Source organism: Triturus cristatus, chromosome 5_1 (genome assembly GCF_964204655.1).
Source record: "Triturus cristatus chromosome 5_1, aTriCri1.1, whole genome shotgun sequence".
In the NCBI taxonomy this organism is placed as follows: domain Eukaryota; kingdom Metazoa; phylum Chordata; class Amphibia; order Caudata; family Salamandridae; genus Triturus; species Triturus cristatus.
The window spans coordinates 435,109,459-435,134,988 of NC_140587.1; the positions used below are offsets into that span (position 1 = coordinate 435,109,459).

Here is a 25,530-nt window from a genome sequence, read left to right on the forward strand (position 1 = left end):
GACCAGACCCACTGGGGTCTCCGGCACCGAGCCGAAGCCGCCGGCATCAAAGGCCCAGGACCCCGACAGCAGAGACCGAAGACGCGCCGGCAGAGTAGGCTTGCCAAAAGATATGATGGAGGGCTTCGCAAAATGTACGAAGTCGGGCAGGGGACGCTCCGGCTCCTGGAAAAAGGGGAGGTGCATATTTATCCCTGAATCATGCACCAGAGACATGCCTTTGAGCGACGACGCTCACGGTCCCAAGTCGTGTCAGCCAACTGACAGAGAGAAGGCGAAGAGCGCCGGTGTTTCTCTGCCTTCTTCTTCTTGGACTTACCCGAAGACTTGGAGTGCGACGAGGTGTGGTGGCTCCGCAAACGGTCTTGAGACTTTCCTTATGAACGACACCGGGAACAACGTGGAGCCGACTGCCGGGCCTTCAAAAGCTTTCTGGACCGCTCCCGCAAAGACTTAAGATTCATGGACCGGCCGTCGGAGTATGACTTTGGGTCGTGGTCCAGACACCAAAGGCACATGAGGTGCGGATCCGTCACAGACATCAGCTTGTGACAGGAGCCGAAATGCTTTAACCCGGTCCTGAGTTGGGACATGCCTTGCGCACCAGAAGTCGATAGACACAAAAAGAAGTTGACACAACGTCCCAAAAGTTAGTCAAAATGTGACTAGGGGAGCGGTCTCTTGATCTGCGCAAGGCAGGCGCGGAAAAAGAAAGAACTGACGTCAGCGCGCAGAGGCAGCGTCTAAGTAGACAATGCAACGTCATCCCAGCAACCACGCTGCCGCTGACGGACGTGGAGTAGGCCGATGCCACCTAACGGCGCGCAGGGGTACTGCTAAGAAAATGTTTCCCGGATCCAGTCTGACGCCTGGTGGTAATTTTAAGGTAAGGAATCTATAACTAACTGTCTCTTTCAGATCATCAAAGTTGCATTATGGATAGATCCACAATTAATTCATAACATGCTCGATTTTGCAGAATTGTAAAGGTGCAGACATATGGATGTACAGAAAATTCACATTGCCAAGCCCTGCAGAACATTGAGGAACAGGCTCTTCCATCTTCCATTATGGCATTATAGGGGGTCACTGGAAAAATACCTTGTTAGGAAAAAAGGAATGTGGTCTGTGTCAATATCACAAAGAATTAGCTGTGCACATGGTCTGCTGCTGCCCTGCCTTGTTACTCAGAACGATGTTTTTTCAAAATGGCATGAGAACTTGCAAAGAGGCCCTAATATTCATCTATAAAACTGCCATGCCAATGGAAGTCCTATGCGGAAGCAGGAAGGCTTCTGCGAACCTCGTATGAGCTGAATTAAAACACAAGCACACGCCGAGTAACCTGATGCGAAGCAGCATTGTGAGGGTCATGACCTTAGGCTGAAGATGATCATCTAGCAAAATTAGTCACATACAGGCACCCATGTTGAATGGACATTGAGTACCATGTAAGGCTAAAATGCGTCCAAAACACTCGGGGGGGATCTCATATAAACTTGTACTGAAAGGCATTACACATGCACCTTGCACTTTAGGATCTGGAAGTATACAGCTTTACGCATGAGCAAAAACGTTATTGTTTCATGCATGAGCCTGATCTTGCACTACATGGCCTACGCACGAACCCGTGGAGGTTGGGGTGGGGTTTACCATATGACCTGCAGGTCTCGAAAAATCCACTCGCCCGCTCACATTTGCGAGCCAGATTCGATTAGGGCGAGATGTTTTAAGGTCCTACTCGCCCTTTCTGGTGAGTAGGAAGACAAACCGACTTTTGACCTCTGTCTCTGAAAATAGAGGAAATGTGACAAGATAGCAAGATTTAAAGGCATCTTTATTGATCACAAATGGAATGAGAAATAAAAATGCCTTTAAATCTTGGTAGCTTTTCACATTTGCTCCGCTTCCAGAAACTGAGGTCAAGTGAATTTCAGTTGGGTCGAGTACATTTTTTAGGTTACTAGACTTGCAGGTCTAGTAACAATTAAATGATCTTTAGAGCCCAGACCTGGCATTCCATGGATTTACGCTTGCATCTTGCACTTCTGGATCTGGGATAACATGGTTTCATGCATGCATTTTGCACTTTATGGTTTCATGCATGATTCTGATGTAACGCTCCATGGTTTACGTGCAACCTCACACTTTATGCCTTCACGCATGCCTGGTCATGGCAAGTGTGAAATGTTTGGCTTAGAACGCCTGGCCCCACAATGTAATACTTGAAGTTACGTACTGGCTCAGTACGTGCTATACCTAGCACATGATGGCCTCTGGCACATGGCAAGCCCCTGCACACACATAAGCTGTTAAATTTGCTCTAGTTTTAAATGCCATGCTCTTTTAGATTGTCTTAAACAAATTTTAAAAACGACTCTAGCACGGGTTTAAATACCTGGTTTTACAATCATAATACTTGAACTTTGCTTTTGTGCTGCATTATAGATATTAATAATTACACAATAAGGACAATACAATACAATTTTCCATTTCGCATGTTGACCTGTGCTGGTCAAACATTTCTAACAACGACAGTCTTCTAATGGCCATCCCTCATGGTTTCGCTGTAAAGCTTGCAAGCGAGGAAAAACAGTGGAAAGCAGCAAAAAAGAAAGGCATGCCGAAACAACGTAAACAGTAGGTGAGAAGAAGCAAAAAGAATTAAGAAAATGAAAAATGAGTGAAAAAAACAAAATCAGGAGAAGAAGCCGAAAGAGGAGGAAAATAATTGGAAGGTTATTAGAAGAACTGCAAAGACGAAAGGGAGGTAAGAGAAGTCAAGTTCGAGGCCCAGAAGAACAATACAAGGAAAGAAAACAGACACCACGCTGTTCCAAATAGGGGTTCAGTCCTTGCATTCAAATTAATTCTATCTGCCCTCGTTCCTGGCACTCCAGACAAATGGAGAACTATTGTCTGTTCCGCCCACTGCACAGCAACGCCTGGCTTCCGCATCTCCTTCACACAGCTCTTTGGTCTCTCATCCACTACCTCTCTCCCAACTCTCTTGGTGTTTCCTCACCTCTAACCACACTGTCAAGTTAGTCTGTAACTGCATCTCCCACTTCCTACTCCCTGCCTCTTGTGTACGCTCCCTTGCCCTATTGCAACCCCATTTCCTGCTCCCACCATCCTTACCTACCCACACTACTTCCACCCGCCATCTCCCACTGCCTGTAATACCTCGGACCGACCTTTACTTTATAGCTTGCTTCGTGAACTGAGCGCAATGTGACATCTTGCGCTTCTTAAAACTCCAATATCATTAATTAAGAGCACACTGAAGGAGGTAACTGAAGGCTAAATTAATAAGAAACATGATTTAGGAGTGGCACGTGATAGAGAAAAGGAAAGAATGAAAACGGAATAAAGGTAGTAAAGCTTCTGGTAAAGTCTAACAGAAATCTATGCAGCAATGCACATACGTGCACTAAGGCACACAGATATTTCAGATATTTTAACCACTACAAACTGGCAAATAACAGTAATAATAAAATGATGATGCAATCACAATTTAAGCAACCATCACAAAAAAGAGGGAACTGTTCCAATGGATTATTGAAATGAAAACAAGAGATTCACATTATTGCAGCGGGATCATGGTGATCCAACTCCACAAAAAGCCATTCAAAAACACATTCAAATGGCTTCACTGCATGGGATGACACACAAAATAACTCAGATCAGGGTTAAATACGGGAACAACAGGACTGCAGGTCTGGGTTAAAACATCAGCGGTATTCTCCCACTGATAAACAAGGGTCAATTTGTTAATAATCACAATTCTGCAGAAGGCGGAAGAAGATGCCAAGGAGATTATCTATTAAACAAGTGCTTACTGGGAATGTAACCCTGTTTCAAATCATTTAACAGTTAACTTGTATGAAATGGAAAAGAGTTTCCTCCTGATCTGAGCTCTCACAGTGGTGCAGGTGTATGGCTGATATGCATGACTAAAGGAGATGCACCACATGGCAGTTCTGGACCTTTAGCGTCCCACAATACTGTGAAAGAATCATCTTGTTAGTATGTTCGATTACATATTTTCTATTTATTAATTTGGCTTAGCATGACAAATGCATGAAATAGTCAAATGGGGAGAAAGAATAGGAGAGTGACGAAGAAGACAGCAAATAGAAAGCCTATGGGCGGGCTGAAGCCCACAAAGTGAATACAACATGTATTGAAGCGCTGTCTAGCTGAGACCAAAAAAGGCACAAAAGTGACGGACCATTTTCCCTCTTAGAAACTTTGACCAATATAGCTTGCTCACCCCACATGTATCGAGTGACCATATACACAGGCACAGCATTGCGATCTTCTGAGCAACACAATGGCATTTCAAATCCAGTTGTTGGGTCTCGGCCTGCCAACAGCGCATGCACTGTTGCTACAAGGAGTATTGTTTACAGTAAAGGGCTAGGAGCCCACCCATCGCTTACCATTCATTGGCTTCATTTTCACTCTTTTCTGACTCCTAATTTACCAGCGCATGCTGTGCGTCATTTCCTTTTCATGGAGCATGGGCTAAGAACAGGTTGCTTCAGCTTGATCAGTGTCCATCCGCTGCTAGCGCTGTGACTGAGGTACTATTTCTTCTTCCCGCCCCATTCCCCCTCCTGCTGCTTCGTCCCTCATCTACCCACCACTTTTACGTGTTGCCTCTTTACCTCCCACCCACCCATTCTCAGTGTTGCTGCCCCCATCTTCCCACTCCAACCAGTTGTTATTGCTTGCCCGTACCCACATCCCCTTCCCCAGTCCTTACTTGCCCGTCTGCCCACCCTGTCCCACCATAAAAAAAATGCTAGGATGCAGCACTAGCGCTGGCCACGTCATAGCACTTTATTTCTAACTTTTCATTTAGTTATGCTGCTGTACAACATGGCTAAAAGGCATTGGCAAGGCCAATAACTCTCATAGGCGAGACCTATTGGCTGTTCCTATGCTTGTTAGAAATATGGTATGCCCTCCTTAAAACCCTCAGAAAGTCACAGCTTATATGCAGGTCTTGAGTGGTGCATTTAGCTTGTTTGAACTGCTATAGGGAAATGTATTGTTAATAAAAATCGAGACAGAGGGTGAAATTCCACAAAATTAAGCAATCTTAACACATAAAATAAGTTATGATAAGAAATCCTGGGCCTACTACTTATTGCTTGGTTCAAAGCGAACGGCTTTTTCACAGAGAAAATACATGCAACTTCTTTTAGCAGTACTAACAGTATTAAAGTCAAGAAGTATATCAAATACGTTTAAAAAAGCACAATGTATTAAATAAATAAATAAATAATTATTTAATGATTAAACACCAAAAGGACCAAAATTGGTTAAACGGATCAGGAGTTGACATTTTAAAGAAAAAGAAAGAAAACACCTATAGAGAATGATGGAGGAATCTGAAACATCAATTTTTAAACCTAGGGCTTGGATCCCTTATCCAAATCTTAGGTCTCTTTTCAGGCCAACCACAACAGAGCAGTTCACCATACCTGTGATGGCCTCTAAATGCAGTGGCTCGCATTTTGCAACCTACCTCATTAATATTCATGAGGTAGGTGGGGTTGCAAGTAACTATGATTCAGCTTTTTAAGAACCAACCTATTAGTACGTAGGTTGGTTCTTAAAAATCTTTATTAGCTGTAAAATATTGCTCACAAATTGCAAACACTGTTTTGCAGCTAGATTTTCATACATCTGGCCCTTAGTCTCTAAGATGGAAGTCAACATCCTTTGTTGAAGGAAAACAGGATGCAATGTTTAAGATTAAAGTCCAGATAGGAAGGATTCAGGATCCCACTGAAGCCAGAGTTTGGTGCCAAATGCTCAGATTGGGGCACATTTGAAATCTGTAGTTTATAAGATCAATTTGCCATAGGGTCACTCTGCAACCCTCTCTGGTACTTCGTCACTTTTTAAAAGGTTAATATCCTTCAGCACTGCAAGGTCCATATACATGCAGCGCTTCACAAGGTTACACTTCTGTAGTCGTGCAGGAGCCTCGAATTTCTTTGCAAAAAGCTCCAAATGGGACAAAAACAGATAAATCCTGGTCTCCAAGTGTTCGATTTTGCTGGGTAACTTTGGCTCCTCACCCCTGCCTCCACATTCAAAACCTTTCTCCTGAGTAAAACATTTTCTCTGGAGCCAAATATATTTTAAGTCCCAACCCTACAGAAAGATTATCATCTTTCCCTTTGTCACTTCTAAACCTCTTCAACTTTCAGGAGTGTCTACTAGGGTAACACAGCACAGACAGCAGTGGCAAACAGGATCGATCACTCTAGTAAAAGCTCCAGCCAAGTTCGGACTGACTGTTCTTCTTTTATGTTGCCTTTCTAGTCTTTTTATCCCCTTCTGGGCTTACAGAATCTAGCTTACATGATCTTTATGAACCACTCGAACATGATTTCATGTGAAAGAAGGACTGAAGTTCACAGGCAGAGAAGTGTACTCTGAAAACAGACGTCTTGTTTACCCATGGGATTGTCTAGTAAAATAAGGTACTGCTCACCATGTGGAAAACCTACTAAAATATTAAGTGAGAGAAGCTGTTGGAATGGAAGAGGCACGGTAAGAGGCGTGTATCCATGCCCTAAGTGCTCACTTGTACTATTGTTTGGATCCCTAATGCTGTTTTTTTTGTCATCGGCGAACACAAATCATGCATGTGCGCCATGACATAGCCCTATCTCACGTATTGTGGTCTTGTTGGACAGGAAGGGCTGCCCAGAGTGCTACCCTCATAGTGGTGAAAGGTTACCGCCTTTACCAGGAGTTAAGCAGCATTAGCATGGTGGTGGCATTATAACGTGTAGTGATCAGTAGTAGTAAGGAGGACCTTTTTACCCTGACTCACAGGAGTGAGGCCTACAGGCTCGGTCACCTTTTTTAACGTTCTTCTGCAGTGTGCATTACTCACTCTTGGCATACATCAGGTAGAGGAAGAGTGCTGCATGGCGCAGGAGTAGTGACTGCATTAAGTGTATGTGTGCCTGGCAAGGGTACAGTACAAGGTTGGAGTAGTACTGAGCAGTACATGTGTGGTTATTACATGTGCTGGGTGTATGTATGCCTGAGAGGAATACAGTACATGAGAGATGTAGTGCTGTGCAGTGTGTGTGCAGGGGCCGCATGTGTTGGGTGCATGTGTGCTAGGGTGAAGATTTGTGCAGAGCACATAATGGGTGTGTGTTTAAAAATAAACAAAACTGCAGTACTGAACAGTGCATGCAGACCGAGTGTGTATACTGAATGCATGTCTACAGGTATATGTAAAATGCATAGAGGTATTAGTGCTGGACAGTAAGTGTCCTGAGAGTGTACACTGAGTAAATGTGCCTGCAATGGTACAGACTATGGAGGACTCTGTGTTCCATTTTGGAAGTCAAGACCTGCCTCGTGAAGACATGAGGAGGAGAGGAACCTGCCTGGAGCACTATCTCCTGCCTGCTTTCCAATCCCAGTGTGCATTGTGAGGGAGAGGACAGTGTTGGAAAGAGCAAAGGTCAGTGGGGAGCATTGCACAAAGATAGCCTGAGCGACGTGTCAGGCTGTACACCGATCGGGCCGTTGCCCATGTGCAGTATCGAGTCTGTGACCTTCGTATACCAGAAGGTAGCCCCCAGAAGGTGCCTTGTTCGGAACCGTATAGCTGGACAGGAAGCACCATGCCGCACTGCACCGCTGTGACCTCGCATGCCAGAGCGGGTCACTGGAGTACTGAGTTTGGGCCAAGGGTGCAGGACCTGTGACTGACGAGATCGTCAACCCTGTATGCCAGGAGGGGCTGCAGTAGTGAAGGCGATTGCCTAAGGAGAGTCTGTGATGAGTACTGAGGCAGCCCTGTATGCCAAGAAGGGAGGCCGGTGTCACTGGCCTAGAGAAGGAGAACTGCTGTGACCAGGGGGTGGAGCCCGCATGCTGTGATCTGCACCTGATGAAGACCCGAAGGTTCACCGAGACGCCGCTGAGGGCATCGCACCTTTGTGAGAGATCCTGTCACAAGCTGCAGGATCACACCAGGACACCCCAGCTCCCTGGCAGGAGAAAAACAGCTTACCTTTTATATCCCTCGAGCGGGAGCAACTCCGATCACTGGCAACCAACCAGCAGATCTGCTCAACTGGAAGAGCCTGCGCCGCCAAGAGCTGCCACATCCATCACGAGTGGCCCGACTTCTCCGTACAGGATCCGGACTTGGAGGAGCTCCCTAGGAGAGGCACTCACACCACCGTTGAACACTGAAAACCACCGGTGTGAACAAGACTGGAACTGGGTCGTTGGTGCCCAGGGAAACTTGCTGCTAACAGAGCTGCAGCACCATAGACACTTTTGCCTAAATTCCTAAAAGGTCAGAAGGGAGAACTCCTGAGTTCGGCCTAATAGTTTGCTTTCCCTGATGCGGCCATCAATGAATGGGGAATACTCCTGAACACGTTACATAAAGGAGGGCGGGGCAGGGGCTTGCCTGACAACTACTAGAGCCCCAGCCGCAAAGGGCATTGTGTTATTTCATTTGAATGTATTTCATTTGAATGTCGCATCTCTTTGCATTTGTAGAATTAGAAATAAAATGCTACTTTCTCTTATAAAAGTAAGTATTCAGTTGGCCATTGATTTATTGTTCATACAGCTTGTATTTTGAGTTAGGAGTCGTGTTCAATGACTTGTATCTACATCACCCCACAACTACCACTGAGAGTCAAGTGCAGAAGAGGTGATTGGCCAGTTGAATGGGATCCATAGTAGGCCAGACCTGGGACATCAGGCGTAAAAGGTCTCAACCACCACGGTTTGGCGTAGTAGTCCCTGCATGTCCCTTTGAAAGAGGTTCTAACAGAAACAAAGGAGTCTTTGAGAAGGCCTACTTCAAAGGCCACCTCACTAGATCTAGCCTTACATGTGGCTCAAAATTCCAAAAGACACTGCTGGTCTTCACGCGCACCAGAGGCCTCAAATCCCATACTTCCTCACACAGGACCCTAATGAAAGAACAGCGGAGCTTGGTAGAAGTGCGACCTCCTTGTCCTGCTTAATAGGGCTGCACCAGAAAGGCCATACTTCACCAGGCGAGGACTAAAAAACAACACTTCACACCTTTCTGAGCAAGGCTGTGTGCTAAGGGAAATTTAACTGCGGACATTATAGTTTGAAGCAAAAACCAACATTTCTAAAAATCATTTTTGGAACACTAAAAAGTCTGCCTATGAATTAGATTGTCTCTTTTTATTACAATGTCATAAGATTTGACTTTCTAGTTTATTCCGATGCAAAGGTATACCATTTTAGTTTTAAAGATAGAGGGAGCTTTGGCAATGGCAAACACCATATTAGCCTTCACAGTATAAGACTATTTAGTCTCTGTAACTTTAGCAATATGAAAGTTAATATAATATTTGTGTTAATTTCTAAAAACTATGCATCTTGGCCATGTCAATTAACATTTTCTTGCTGACTTTATGGTCGAGTGAGACTTAAAATGGCAAAAAGAAAATGTAAAACGGAGACAATAATGCTGTAGATTGGCCTACAGTGGCACAAGAATGCTAACCAGCCCTGCTGCAATGTTTTTAAAGTGGTCCATGTGGCTGGTGTAAGGCCGCACTTTGTTCCATTTGGGCTATTCGACTTTTATGCCACTTGCACAGGTTTTGCACACCCTCACCATGGGCTTGTCTGAAAGTCAAATCTACCAAGGGGTTGCCATAATTTGGGGTAGAGCACATGAAGGGCTGAAAGGTTAAGCAGCCTCACTCATAGCGCACAAACATCCAAATATGCCAGAATTTCTGTACAACACGTGAGGAGACCAACACAAACAGACTTCCTCAACTATTTTAAGAAGAAAAAAAATACATCAAGAGGCAAATCTTTAAAAAAAGCTTAGAAATAAAAATATTGGTGGAACGCTGGCTTAGTAAAAATAGGACAACCTTACATTCAAGAGATTCCTTTGGAAGGTTAGAAAGTCTAAACCATAAACGCAATGTGCAATCATTTATTTTACATTTTCTTATATACATGTGAAAAATGGCAAAATTCAACTTAAACCATAAAAGATTTAATGCAATCCTATTTCAGAAAATGTTAATATAAGAGTATTAGGTGCTCATAAGCATCCAGGTTTTTAACATGAAATAGAACCTGCGAGAGAACTAGAGACCTACTTGAAGCTTGCCCAGTGATAGGATCTCATTTCCAGGAAGTGACAAACTACCATGCCCAACCAGATGCCTCCCCCGTTGCATAACAGGATGTCCAAAATGACCTGGTCCCACCAGCACTCTGCAAAGTTCGGTAAAAGATGCATAAAGAACAGCTAAAGAAAAGACAAAATAAAAGTGTGAACAAAATATATTTTGTTACAGTTCCATTTCTAAATATCAAGAAACATTTAGCGCAAAATAAAAAATCAGCAACAAATATTTAGGCAAACTAATAAGTGTTTTGCATTACATAAATCAGTTCATATCTAGAACGCACATCTGGAGGTCACCTAATATCACCTACTTCTCTATCTCGTGAAGGGAGGATCATAACCATAAGTAGTACTGAGGTAAAGATTTACTAACCCTTAAATCAGCAGTCAGTGAATGCAAGTCTGCACTGATGGTGCAAATGTAATTTTTAGGTCTCGACCTTGCTATCGCGTAAGTGATCGCAAAGCGAGACTATAGAGAGCGGGTTTGAAAAGTGCTCCCAAAAAGCGGATTGCATGGCTAGCACGCGCATCGTGCCGCCATGCAATCCGCCTTTTGGGAGCACTTCAAAGGGTCCGCTCCCCCGCCCCCAAGCGCGCGCGCCACGCTCCGCCGGGCTTGTCTTTTTTTTTTTTTATAACTTTAAGCGCAAGGCGCGCATGTGGTCAATGCTTGTTTTTTCACTTGCCCGTTATTCCGCATTGCTTCCAGATAACACTACTATAGACGTAAAAAGGTATCTCGGACAGAAACCTTTTCCATCACGTCTCTGTGTGACTGTAAACTAATGGCATGCAGGACTTCAGTGGGGGCGAGTATGGGCTTACTCCTCACAGTATCCGAATTCTATCATCTGGTTTGAGTTAGAGGTAGAGTGAAAGGTTTGAGTAAATCACTGGAGACCTCGACTTTCGTGCCTTGAAGTTGGGTTGGCATGAAAAGGGTTGTGAAATATCGTTCGTCCCCCGAGACACATCGCGCCAGGTTAGCCGAGAGGGGGCGGCTGTCAGGCTGCAGGACACATGCTAAATACGTTTAACTTGGGTCCAGGCACCAGGTCTGACTCTGCTCGCCTCCGCAGCACCGCACACCTCCCCCTCTGCCCTCCCCCAGGCGTCCCGCGAGGAGGGCTGTGAAAGAGTCTGCCTCGGCAAGGGAGGCCAGTCTCGCGGCACCGGAGCCCTCTGCATCATCGCGCGCCAGGAAGGCCCTGCTCACCAGCTGCAGGCGCACGAGGCAGGTCAGCGTTCATTCTGCTGCGGGTGCGCGTACTGCTTCCTCTCAGAGACCCTTCGAGTCCTGCCTTTAAAGTGATGGATGCCGCGCGCCTCCGGAGGACCGGGCTGCTGGCCGCGCTGCTGACTGCCCTGCTAGGACAGGGTGAGAGACTCTAAGCCTGGAGTACTTCGTCTCAGTGCTTAATTTGAGGAAAAATCACGAGCGCAGGTTTCTTAGGAGCGCAAAGTTGGCGCTCTCGAATGGTTAGATTACGTTAGCTTGTGTAGCATTGATTTCCTCCTATGCCTCCTTTCTTCCACTTCCCTACGTCTTCTCACTTTTGCACATTCCTCTCTATTTCAGTTTTTGTATCTTTTTTTTGTCCCCCCCCCCCCCTTTTTTTTTTTGCTTGTCGCCAAATAATGATGAAAAATAAGTTCATGGCAGTGGTTCCCAAAAATCAGTGCCGGTTTCATCACCTGCAAGTTCCTGTGCAAATTAAGCACCGGTATTTCTTAACCCCTTCAGTGCCCATGACGAGCTGGACTCGTCATGGGCCGCGGTGGCGCTGTGCCCATGACGAGTCCAGCTCGTCATAGACCCCGCCCGCTAATACAACGGCCGGCACAGGGCGGGGAAAGGGGCGGGCACTGAAGGGTTAAAGTTAGGGACTCCACAGCCGATCTGAGGTTTAAGCAGAGTGGAGGGGCCTGCCAAGGAAACCAAGCGCTGCGTTTTAAAGCGTGACTTTTATTGGGGCCTTGAATCTGAGGCAAGGTACATGACTAGGACGCTTATATTGCAAAGAAAACAATCGGGAGCTCTCCGGCGTAGATGGTATAGGTTTACTTGGGAACTTCCAGGCATTGTTAAAGCCAAGGTGTACCACATGTGTGGTGCAAGGATTGGTTTCTTGCATCAAAGGTTAGGCACACACGTTCTGGCCCGCTTGTACGTGTCAGAAAAGCCTCACTCTTATGTGTGCACAATATGCAGTTCTGCATATGCTGCTGGGCTGTGAGTGGCGCCCTTGGTGAGCAAAGCTACTGCACACCGAACATTTCTTGAGGAGGGAGTGCAGGGAGAATGGTGGCGCGTGTATCGCACATGAGCTGTACCGAAGCAAGATTAGTAGAATCTTGTGCCAGATGTTCAAGCTCAATGCATTCTGGGTATTGTAGTTATGATTCACTTCATCTGAAATAGTACCTCAATAGCATGCTGTGTAAAATAAAGGCCAAAACCCTTGCGCCATCTTGTAAACTTGCATTTAGGAGGGTTCTGCTTACTTCCTAGTACAGAAGACAATACAAATAACACATTTCATAGCAAGAGTGCCGTTTTTCTTAGAATTCTGTGCCTTGTAGTCTTACTTAACCCTAACCCAGGACGAAACTAGGACCACCATCCCTACAATTCTAAGGAAACACCAAGACTAGGCTATCGAGTTATTCATTGAACTGGGAAACATGGCAGGTTTGTAACACCTTTGCAAAGGGTTTTGCTTCAAGAGCGTTTTAACTTGCCCAGCTATTAGAAGAGCCTCGAAACATTACCTATATGCTGGGGAGAGTGAGCGCTGCACATAGCATCCGTAATTGAATACAAAACTTGGTAAAAATACAGACATGAAGCGTATGCATGAGATAGATAAACTGCAAATCCACACTTATAAGGTCCCAAAGGCGAGACCTATTGGCTATGCCAATGCTTGTTTATTTACTAACCAAACAATTTATTATACAGTCATATTTACTGTGACTGACAGTTGATTGTGTTACAAAGTAAATGTCCTTAAAAGGAAGTCTTAATGATGTTTCCTTAAAGTCCAAGTGTCATTTCTTTTGTGCCTGGAAAGTAATCAATCGCAGATTACATGATAGTTTGACAAAGGAACCAGGACAAGAGTTATCTCCATAATCGCATACAATTACTTGTTGCATTTAATGAAGCATTGTATTTTCATGCACATTAATCACATATGCAAATACATCAAGTCAAAGAAATGCAATATGTGCAAATTATGATTCCAGCTTGCAGATTTATGTAACGTTGAATGTGCAAACATAACTATAAAAATTAATGCAATATCCTGATACCTATGTTCGTAGACTGGGTATTGAAAACATAATATTCGAGAGGCGGAGACTCAACAGTGGATATGTTAGGTATAACTGCCATAGCGAAGGAGCTTGAGAATTTGTTGGAACAGTCTTTAGGTTGAAGAGGATTTTACTGCATCTATTAACTCACTACTAAGTCCCTCTAATAATGGTTTGGCAAAAGTTTGGACCTTCATACATTGCTTTGCTGGCTCGTTATCAGTACAGTGTAGAATCTGTATGTTCAGAGGGGTGATCTGCAATTATTTAGGACAAGTTAAGAGGACACCTTGTTTTTTGAACTAGGTGTCAGAAAATTCTCAGCTTCTTATTTGCATGGAGATTGTCTCCCCAGCATACTTTAAAGTGCACAATCTCCCCAGTATACTTTTTGAATACTGAACTGTCGACAGCATGAGATCCAAAATCCATCCAGGCCTTTTATTTTTTGCAACTTTGCAACATAACTTCTGTCACTTTTTCCCAACTTTAGCAAATAAACATTTACACTTGGCAGTCAGCACCTTTCTTCCTCATAGCTATTCTTTGACATGTGGAAGAGATTGTGGCGGCTCCTCTACAAGGGCTTCGAGGAGCAGCCCTGCCACAAGTGAGGTGCCACAGAAAGTCCTGAGACTCTACCCAGGCTGTTAATAAGTTAACTTAGCATTGTTTATAAAGCAATCCTTTGGTGTTTTAATGGACACTGCCAGTACACAGGTTAGCCCACTTGCCCTCTCCATCCAGCTCCTGATGACAGAAGGAAAAGGAGCAGGCTGACCGCAAGATCGGGCTACAGTGTTGTTTAAAAACACAGCACTCTGTACGTGGATGTCTGGACTGTGCATGTTTGGGGTGTAACTCACTACAACCCCCTCACACTGGCAAAATAAGGTGTGGGTACGGCATCAGGTTAGCGCAGGCTATTTTATGTATCAGTGCATCTGCGTAAGGTTCTCTACTCTCAGATGTGGGAATCGGACTCATGGTTTCAGCAGTGTGAGGTTAAACGTGGTGTTGTGTACCATACTCCGGTAAAAGTGCTTCGAATAAAGATAGGTGATCAACCTGCCTTGGCTGCTGTTTGCCTCACTCTCCAGCACTAACTCAAGCTGGCTGAGACAAGGAAGCGCTTCTAGCTTACTCCTTCAGAGGAGTAGCCAGCATTGGTAGACAGACACACACACAGACCCACAATAGCTAAGGATTGTCTTGTGTATGGCACTCTTGTAACTGTAGACTGCTTTATGTGTGGTTTGGAGTCAGTCTGCTTGAATTTTTGCTCCAGTCTTTCATCTGGACCCCTCTGTCGCATCAGTAGGTTGGGTAAAGGGCAGAGGTCAAGGGGTAAGACCTTCGACTTGGAGTGAAGACCTGACTGGATTTTAGTGATCTTGAACTTGGTGATGTCTAGCTGAGCAAAGATTTGCAACTGAATATTGGGATATGAGCCCTCATTTTCACCACTGTTTCATGGGTAAGCAGATCACACTCGCCACTTGCATTTTAAGAGGCGAGTGAGTATACACAATATCACAAATGATTGCCTTTTCTTTTTTTCTATAAAGAGACCTTTGGTCAACACAACCCACTCAAAGCTAAGGCACTTCCAACAATCCGCTGCTAGTATTGTATTTGTATGGGTTGTTTGTGAACTCCAATGCTTTCCCTACTTAGACGTAAGACTAGGAGCACGGCGGCCCAGTGGGCTGTGCTTTATAATGGAAATTATCTACACACATGCAATGAATCTTCGTGTACATTTTCTTACATCTTTATCAGCCGCTTCAATCAACTGCAGACGGAAACTATATATGTGGAACCCAGAATTCGATTTTATGAGCCAAAACAGGTTTGCAGTGCTCTGCATATTCAAGAGAGTTGAAGAATTTTGAGCAATATTCATGGTGGTAAATCCGGTTTCTTATATAAATTAATTGCATGTTAGTGTACTTATGCTATTTGTATCAGCCTTGAGAAAGCTCTAGGCCCCAAGGGTTGAAACACATATTGGCAAACTGTCAAGCACTATGATCACACAAGGATTATTACTATTCGCATAAACAGATTCTACAACAAAGCACAGAAACACAGCACCACACAAATCCCTAGTCTCTCTTCTCAATTAAAAGAATTATGGATACTTGATCCTAATACATGGGGGTTATTTTGTCCCCTTACTAAATGTACTGATGAGCTAGCTGTATATTTCACTCATCACCTGGGGTCGGAGACTTTTCATGAGTTCTATTTAAGTGGTTAAATGTTGTGCCAAGGCTGAAAAATAAAAACTAGAACCTTCAGAGGTTCCATTCTCTGAGATGTACTTGTTTAAATCACCCTAAAGCATCCGTAAGTACCAGCTTCAGCATCAAGGCTTTGAAGGCGGATATATTAAGAGATGGGCGAGGATTCAGGCACGTCTTTGCCTGCAATCGTTTGACATGCTAGCACCGCAGGCGACAGTGACCAGAGTGCAAGGCTGCGGCTGCATCACTTCAGCAGGGAACGGGGCCACCATGTTCTTCTTGTCACGCGGTTGAATCTTACACCTTTTATTCTAGATTAACTCTCGTTCAACCAAAAAACTGCCCACTGCCTTTTCACTTTCACATGCCCTGCTGCATCTTGCCAAACTAACTGGAATCCATTTCAACACAAAATACCAATATCTTTTTTCAAGGCTGGCAGGACTGGATCCCAGGCAAGGAAACACTCCATTTTCAAATGACCTTTTGCCAGCTCCCAAACCACACATTTGTTGGGGTTTCATTTTTGGGTGTGGTACGGCCAGGTCATTTTGGGATTTATGTTTTTTTATTTAAGGGGTGGAAACATTTCCATAAAATTCTAAATGTGCATTACGGTGAATGGAAACTGCAAAATGAAAAACCAAAACTGGTCTGGAGCGTTTATAATCAATGTGGTGTATCCTGTGGAGTGGAAGACGAGTGCAGCATGCTCAGAAGGGACAACAGTAGGTCTGGCTGGTCAGCTGAGTATCGAATGGAGTTGTCGCCCCAAGAATCTTACACCTGCCTAACATACATATGCAAGTACATCAGGGGCATAGATCTGTTTAACTCTAAAAGTAGACTGGAAAAAAATCCATCAAGGCAGCGAGGGGTGACAGATAACACAGAATGGGACAATTTAAGCAAAGTGGGAGCAATACAAACATTTTAAGGTGAAGAAGGCAAATTAGCAAAAACAGGTACATGACAAATAATTTCTGACTCTGCACTATACCTCATCTTTTATATATGTGCCTGTAAAATGGAGAAGGCAATGGGGAAAATTATTTCACATAGGGAAAAGGAGGACAGGGAGCACCTGGTTTCTGAAAGAAAGTGAAGGAGGGGGCTGGGTTGTATTGGACTAGGAGATCTCCTGTTCTTAGTTTGGTGTGAAGTGTGGCCGGAACATTTTCAATTGTGAATGTTTTAATGTGTGTTACTAGGATTTGGATGGAGTTGTCAGCATGATGAGCTAGCCATGGATTCCAAGAAAGGAACAGAGGTCTAGAATCAGTCCATACAGGAATAGAGCTAGTTAGGGGTTTTAGAGGGCACAAAGTTAGGGAAGGAACAGATACAAGAACAAAAATTGAGATATATAGCGAGAAGGAGGGTCAAGCAAGGATGCTGCGAAAGGGCCATATGGGAGTAAAAGGGCAAAAATGGCATAAGCAAAAGAAGAGTTGAATGTCAGTTGTTACCTCTGGAGTCATTACATCAGGAACACTGTACTAAAATACTTTAATACCTCAAGAAACTGTCTTTTTTTGGTATAGTGGGACTCCGTTCAGTAGTTTTCGAGAGACTAGTATTTAAAAAGAGGCTCGGGTTGGGCATGAAGGGGTTACATTTTAGCAAATGATAGAGAACTTTGACAGTTAAGGATCTGCAGATATCAGGGGATGCAAGAAATCAAAGAACACTCAGGTCCTATTGGCCAAGGGAGCTTTTTCTCCAGTGAGCCATTTCAGAACTGCGGATCTGGAAGGATCAGACTGGCTGCCACAACAAAGAAAATGCTGCAACAGCTATTAAAGGACTCAAGGACTCTGTCCCAGAGTCCTGAAAAAAATGTAAAAGGGGGAACAAATGGGGCAGGGCGAGAGCACTTTGAACCTCACAGGACCACGTGGACTCCCCAAGTGTTTGATATAAAAAATTGAGAGAGGTTTTCTCACTTGATCCTCGAGTCTGAGTGAGGCCGTGCCATGTGGATTCGAAGGTCCTCCATGGATTGAAGGATGTGTGGAGGACCCTGGAATCCAGCAATGGCCATGGAAACGCGCATAGGTTTGAGGCGGCAGGGAAGCTTGCTCTCAATCCATGGATTCGATTTTGGACCAAATACAAAAAACCAAAAAAAATACAAACAAACAAAAAAAAAAAGAGACCAGGCCCTGCGGCCAACCATCAATGCATAGACTATGCGCAGCGGGTTGACTGCCAGCAGAGGGTGGGGTGCAGGGTTTGGCCAGAAGCCAGGGCCTACCAACCCTTGCTGAGCACGGCAAAAAGCTGCGTGCAGCAGGGACTGGCCACCCATAGTGAACCCACCGGGCCTGTCTAAAGGCTAGGACCTATGGCCAGCCCCCACGGCCTTGGCCATGTGCAGCTGGGATTGGCTGCCAAGAGTGGGTTGGACGCAGGGTTTGCCACCAACCACTGCTACACATGGCCAAATCCATGGATCTGGCGCCAACGAGTTAAGCTTTTTCGAGTCTACGGCGCAAGGGTACAGAAGTTTATATGGATCTGCAGATTTAAAAAATTTAAATAAATAAAAGGGATCAGACCCTGCGGCTAACCACCATCGTGCAGGCCAGGCAAAGTGGGATGGTTGCCCTCATAAGGTGGAGGCTGACCCTGCTAAGCACGGCGACGTTCTGTACAGCGCTGGCTAGGTTGGCAGAGAAGGGATTGAAGCAGAGCCTGGCAGGAGGCCAGTCCCCTGCAGCCACACACAGTGTCGGGCACAGGACCTGACAAGAGATGAGGCACTGCAGCCAACATCTGCTTCGCACAGCCAAAGAACGAGCACGGCAGGGCTGGACATTGCTTGGGGGTGGAGCGCATGGGCCGTTGGATGCGGTATGTGATAAAAAAAAAGACACACGAAATTAATTGGAAAAGAAGAAGGTAAAAGTGAAGTTACGGCTGCCACTGTAATAACACATTAACGCATGTTTAAGAAAACTCGGCTAAAAAAAACACCACATTCAAAGTCCAGTTAGGATGATAAATGAAAACCACGAACACACTGAAATTATGATCACAGTGCATACCTCGTATAACAGTCATGCAAACTATAATATGCATACAAAATAAAAATGCAGTACATACCACCTAACACTACTTACACCTATAAATAACACCCAAAAGCAAAATGTAATTTAAGAACATCACATCAAATCATTATGTAAATAAAGTACATCACAACACATGTATTTAAAGAACATCATAATCAAATGTGGTACGGGTAATGTTTAAGATGATTTACAATATTTGCAATTACATCAGTTTCATTATGGCAGTCATTTGCAGAGGTAAGTAAAACTATACATTTTTAAATCATGTTGGTAGCTTTTTCATCTTTGTAACTTCTGCGCTAATTCCAACCCTCTGAATGTGTAATTTTGCAATAATATCATATGTTAGATGCAATGGGTATCTGCTAACGTATAATAAATTAAGGTGACATGAGCATTTGTATATTGTCAATGTGATAACATTGATTTAATTTAGGCTGACCAGGGAATGTATGATTGACCTACAATTTAGGACTGAGTTGATGGACTAATCTTTACGTTTTAGTTGTGGCTGTTTTTGTTTTATCCTTCCTTAGAAAAACCGTTTTAAAGAAACATGATCAAACTGGTATCACTGTGTATTTTATATTCGGAACTAAACTTTTCTTCTTCAGGATCTCCTTTGTTCCTTGAAGGCAGGATAATATTTTATAAGGATTTGCCTCATCCCTACTTTGTTCTCCTTTTACCAATGTAACTAGTAGTGTAAGCCCAAAATGCACACGCGCCCTACTGGATATTTTTCACTTCGCCCAGCCTGCACGTGGTGAGCATCTTTCCTCAAACTCCTGCCTACCCATACTTTATACACTATTTCAGCTGACTGAGGTGCCTTATCTGGACGTTAAACTCACGGGTGACTGGGCATCCGCTGGAGTGAGGATGTGAGCCTGGGACATAAAATGGAGGCAATGTGTGTGAACAGGAAGAGGACATTCATGGGCTGCTGATAACAGAAACACAGAGCTAATACAAAGATGAGGAAGCCGTTGTCTGTGAACTGCAGGCTAGCTTGATTAATATAGTTATCCAAGAAGGAGGAAGCTAAATCCATACTTGCCTCTGTGACTTCCCACGTAATGCTGATTGTCCAACACAATCCATAGCTCCTGATTAGCAGAGCCTTCATGGCCCAGCCCCAAAAGTGTCCGAAGGCAAATATGTCAAAATGGCTCAGGATCCTTTCCCAGGTAATTACGTGGCAATTAACCGCATATTCCTGTGGTAAAGAAGTATAACATCCTATGAAAATGCACCACAAAGTACTGCAGACATCTCACCGGCAAAAGAGAAGCAATGCAGACGTAACTGGAACTAGTTCTGCATGTCAGCACGACATGTAACAAAGGTAAGCATTTTAAAATATGAGACATTACATTCAGTGCTGTTTCTAAATACGCACTCTTCAGTACCTTCTCTGCAGGGATCGAGTATGACTTCCAAAAACATTAAACACTGCCAACTTGTCACTTTAAAAATAACGAGTTTAATATAGACATCAAGTCAGTTTGAGTTTTCAACTGTAATGTTCTAATATTATTTGGGAATCTCATGCCCTTATGACTACGCAGTGTTCCCAGCTTTGCTATCTGTGTGTGATTTTAGCAGTATGTCTTAGTACAATTAAGGTTTCTTTCCAAAAGTAATTGGTTGGGTTCAGACAATAAGTAGAATCTAATGGCAATACTGGGAGAGAGAGAACCTTGTGGCAGCCTTGTCTTTATTTACTTATTTGGTCTTTCTTTATTCAGTGTTAGTTTTGGTTGTGTTGCTTCTTATTTATGCATTCCTGCCTAGTTTTCTTGAGCTGCGCCTCAAGGCTTTTTTTAGGTTGGAGCCTAATGACACCTTGGGGGACACTCGAAAAGCTTCCCTGTATTTCACCAATTGCTTACCATTGGCTTTGTGGTTTTTAACTCACATTTTGTTGCTTTCTATGCGCTGGCTTTATTTGTTTTAGGATGTCCAGCTTGAGTTTGTCCCTCAAGGGGAGCATTGCCTATTAAAGTATTCTTCAGACTGCTCGCCTTCTATAAATAAGCCTTTAAATCTTGTTCTTATCTTGTCACACTTGCTGTGCATTCAAAGACTGAGGTCAAATCCCTGACTCTTCTCTTCCAAGGGAGCTTGGTGTTTACTTTTCTTTTCCTGACTTCAAAGTGAGAGGATTTTGTGACAATCTTGCTGGATAGAAAGACTTTTTTCTAGCACACAACAAAATTGAAACTTATGTAAATGAACTGTACGGATATATCAGAATTAGGAAAGCACATTTTTTATAAATCTGAAGAGTGGAGTAAAATTATTTGAATACAATCACCACAAATCAATACACTAGGTGATGACCACTCCACACATTGTTTGTGCACTGTATATCAGTAAAGCTGTATGTCTGTGCAAATGTAATGATCATTTCAAATGTAAATGTGTTGCTGGTACGGCAGTGCAGTACCACACCATGCAGACTCCACTTCACGCCACTTCATTCTACTCAACTCTGCAACATTCCACTGCTCTCTACTCTACTGTGCACCACTATACTTTATGCGAAGGCACTGCACTCTACACCACTCCAGTCTAGCCCCTCCACTCTATTCTGCGCCACTCCACTCTACTCTACTCTGCACTCTACACCAATATACTCTACTCTGTACCACACTACTCTATGCCAATCCACTCTACGCCACTCTAGCCCACTGCACTTTATCTTGCACCACTACACTCTACCTTGCACCACTCCACTCTACCCTGCACCATCCCACTCCGCACCACTTCACTCTACTCTGAAACAATCTATTCTACACCACAACACTCTATGCCTCCGCACTACGCCACTCTACTCCACTCTGTGCCACTACACTCTATGTCAATGCCCTCTATGTCAATGCCCTCTATGTCAATGCCCTCTATGCCACTCTACTAAAAAACAAATGCACTCTATGCCAATCTACTCTGCACCACTGCACTCTACACCACTATACTCTACACCATTGCAATCTATGTCACTGCATTCTACGTGCACCCTATTCTACTCTGCACCACTGTACTATACACCACTGTACTTTGCACCACTATACACCACGCCACTGACAACTAGACCACTGCACTACTCCACTCTACGTTACTTCATTCTACCCTATGCCACTCAACTCTATTCTGCAGCATTCCACTCGGTCATCACACTCTACATCACTCCATGCCACTCTACTATACACAACTGCACTCTACTCTACTGCAGTCTACACTACTCTAGTCTACTCTGCACCACTCTAATGTACGCCACTGCATTCTACAACGCTGCAATACTCCACTCTACGACTTGCCATTCTACAATACTCTATGCCACTCTCCTCTTTGCCACAAACTTTTAGCCATGCTTACAGCAGCCGCGATGGTGTACAACATGACTAAAGGACATTTACAAAGCCAATAGCTCTTGCATAGACCTGTTGGCAGTGCCAGTGCTTAATGTTCTAGCTTGCGCCGTTCTGGCTCCCGTGTTTCTCAGAAGTGGATTCTAAAATCTGAACTTTTACTGGGGGGTAATAAGTGTATACCTATGGAAGGATTAAAACGTCCATGTTGGTCATATGGGCTGTGCGTCAATAGAGAAAACTTTGCATGAGTTGTTTTGGGGGGTCTGCCTTGGCAGGTGGATGATTTGGTAAGTAACTGAAGAAGGTTTCTTACCCAATAGGCATTGGAAGTCAAGTGGCACACCTGTACAGTTTCTAGAGCATGCCTGGATAAACTGGATTTATATTGTGCTTGACCATTGTCTGCCATACCTCAATATATGTTACTTGATTATTTTGGGGGACTATTCTTTTATTGATTCTATGAATAGTGGTTGATGTGCCGTTTCGGACCAAAGTTTTTGCTTTAGAAGGTGTTCCAAAATAATAGGTAATAGGTAATAGGTAACATAACAATGAATCTGAAAATATGGAAGTGCTTTTGAGAATTAGAGGCATCAGTCATTATACAGTAGCTTGTTGTGAGGAAAACATGTTTGGGCTTATCATAACAGTCCACGTTCTACGACTGGTGTCTCTCCTTTTGGTTTACTGAGGGAATGGACTGCAATAACTGGTTTGGTTCCATTATGGTAAAAGGAGAAGAATCAAGATGATAATTTCAAGAAGAAATTCTATAATTTGCATAAACTTATAGTCTGGTGAGCCGGTAAAAAAGTACTAATGTGGACATCATTGCTGATGATAGTTTGAGTGAAGCTACTGGTTCGGGAAACCTTGCTGGAGAAAGACCGATTCAGAGAAAGAGTGTTGGGATGTCTAAAAATTATTTTTATTTATGAAATCTAACTTGAATCATACTGGGTTTGTTTTAAGGCAAGGAGAAGTACTATCTTTGTTTTCATTTACATATTTGGTCTTTATTTATTCCTTGTTCATTTTAGTTGTGTTATTTCTGATTGACGCATATTCAGCTAGTTTCTCCAAGCTGCATCTCAAGGCTAGTCTACTCTTGCTCACGCCTTTCTGGCTCCAGCATTTCGATTCCAGAGCTTCACCTGTGATGTGACAGTTGAAGTCGAGGGCCTGACGAGTGACATGACAGTTGAAGATGAGGGCTTGACGAGGCTGGTTGCTGATGGCAGGCTCTTTATTCATTACCATTAAAGATAAGCAAATACAGTTTTAAACTTCTTCCTGGAGCCTTCCTGATGAGATCGATAGAAGACGACAGACCTACACGACAAATCTACTCTCATTGAGATGGTCTGCAGAGGTAATGGCAATGAGGAGCACAGTCTTGATGGTAAGGAGCCATAAGGAATAGCTGTAGGACGGCTCAAATGGAGTGATCATCAGATAAGTAAGGACAAGATTGTGGTCCCAATGAACAATCACAAAAGAAGAAGGGAGAAATATGTATACCAGCCCTTTCAAAAATCGTATCACAACGGGCGATTTAAACAAGGAGGGCTGATCAATCAAGCGTAAGAGGGCTGAAGTGTAACCTTTAACAATGTCCAAAGTAAGACTTTGTTGGGCAACAGATAAAACAAACAAGAAGACATCAGACAGTTTGGCTTGGAGGGGCTCAATCTGGTGTGCGCCACAAACTAAAAGTGTGTTCCAAAGACAGTTATATACAGTCTTTGTTGAGGGACACCTGGCTGCAAAGATGACATCAATCACCTCCGGAGGAAGGTTGAAGGTGTTCAGCTGTTGCTGATCAATCTCCATGCACGAAGGTGGAGTTTGTGAAGGCGCGGGGTTAGAATCCGCCCCTGCTGCGGCGACAGCAGATCCTCCCAAAGGTGCAGCCTGAATGGAGAACAGATGCTCCAGCCCAAGAGTTCTGGATACCATACTCCACACCCCAGTGTTGAGCCACTAGGATGACTTAAGCAAGGTCAGTCTTGATCTACTGGAGAACTAGGGCCTGGGGTGGTATAGCTGGAAAGGCATAAAGGAGTCCAAGTTCCACTCCAGGCGTAACTCTAAGCAAGAGACGCCTTGGAAACAAGAACCAGCTGACATTGCACATTCTCAGCGATGGCAAACAATTCGAGCCAAGGTTCTTCCCATTTGCATAAGAGATGTTGCCCCACCTCTGGTGTAACTGCCACTCATGATAAGCCAGGCACAGACGGCTGAATTCATCTGCCCTGGCTTTTAATGAACCTGCCAGGTGAATCACCACCAGAAGATTCCTTGCGATTCCAGCCGGTTTAAGAAGCACAAGTCCTCCTGGCACAGGGTCTGTGACACCACCCGCACAGTTTATTGCAATACCACATAGCAAGTGTTGTTGTCCGTTAGCACCTGTACCAGACCCCCCTGATGGATGGCAGGGAGGCTTTCAGCACCAAGCGGATGGCCCTCAGCTCCAGTAGGTTGATAAATAGCCGGGAATCCGACAGAGACCAGAAGCCTCTGATTTCCACCTCTCCCAGATGGCTGCCCAAGCCCAGAAGTGACACATTGGTTCTGGGTATGGAAAGAAGAGAGATCTGCCGCTGACCCATTCGCTTTTCAGTAACCACCACTGCAAATCTTTTGCAGTCTTCTCCTAAATCTGGACCAGGTCGGAGAGGTTCACTTGATGCTGGGCTCACCGGGACTGCAGTTCTCACTGCCAACCTGGCATATGCCACCTGCTGTGCTCAACCAGCAGGATGCCATCAGTCCCAGCAGCTCAGTACCGACCTCACTGAAATCCAGGACTGGGGCTGAAAGATCAGGATCACAGTCAGAATTTCCTGGACTCTCCTTTCCAGGGGAAAAGCACAAAACCGAACCGTGTCCAGAATGGCTTTGATGAAGGGGAGTGTATGAGAAGGAGTCAGGTGTGACTTTAGGCACATTGACATCGAATCCCAAAGATGACAGGAGCTTTGCCGTTGTCTGGAGGTGTCCGATGACTGCCTGGGGAGAGTATGCCTTCAACAGCCAGTTGTCAAGGTAGGGGAAGACTGGCGCCCCAACCTATGAAGGTATACTGCCAACACCAACACTTTTGTGAACACTCGGGCGTTGGTGAGACCAAAGGGGAGCACAGCAAACTGAAAATGTTCCTCTCGCACCACAAACCACAGGTTGCGTCAATGGGCCGGAAGGACAGAAATATGGAAATAAGCATCCTGCAGATCCAATGCCACCATCAAGTCTCTAGGGTCGAGGGCAGACAAGACCTGGGCCAGGGTGAGCAT

At 44.4% G+C, this 25,530-nt stretch overlaps 1 protein-coding gene across 1 annotated transcript in view; it reads right to left on the bottom strand.

The window, feature by feature from the left end:
• Positions 1–25,530, bottom strand: part of PTDSS1 (phosphatidylserine synthase 1) — a 334,114-nt gene that overhangs the window by 128,368 nt on the left and 180,216 nt on the right. The window contains exons 5-6 of the mRNA XM_085605215.1: positions 19,909–20,067; positions 10,173–10,324 (exon numbers count right to left, since the gene is read on the bottom strand). Coding sequence (XP_085461341.1) covers positions 10,173–10,324; positions 19,909–20,067 — 311 coding nt within the window. The remainder of the gene's footprint in view (positions 1–10,172; positions 10,325–19,908; positions 20,068–25,530) is intronic.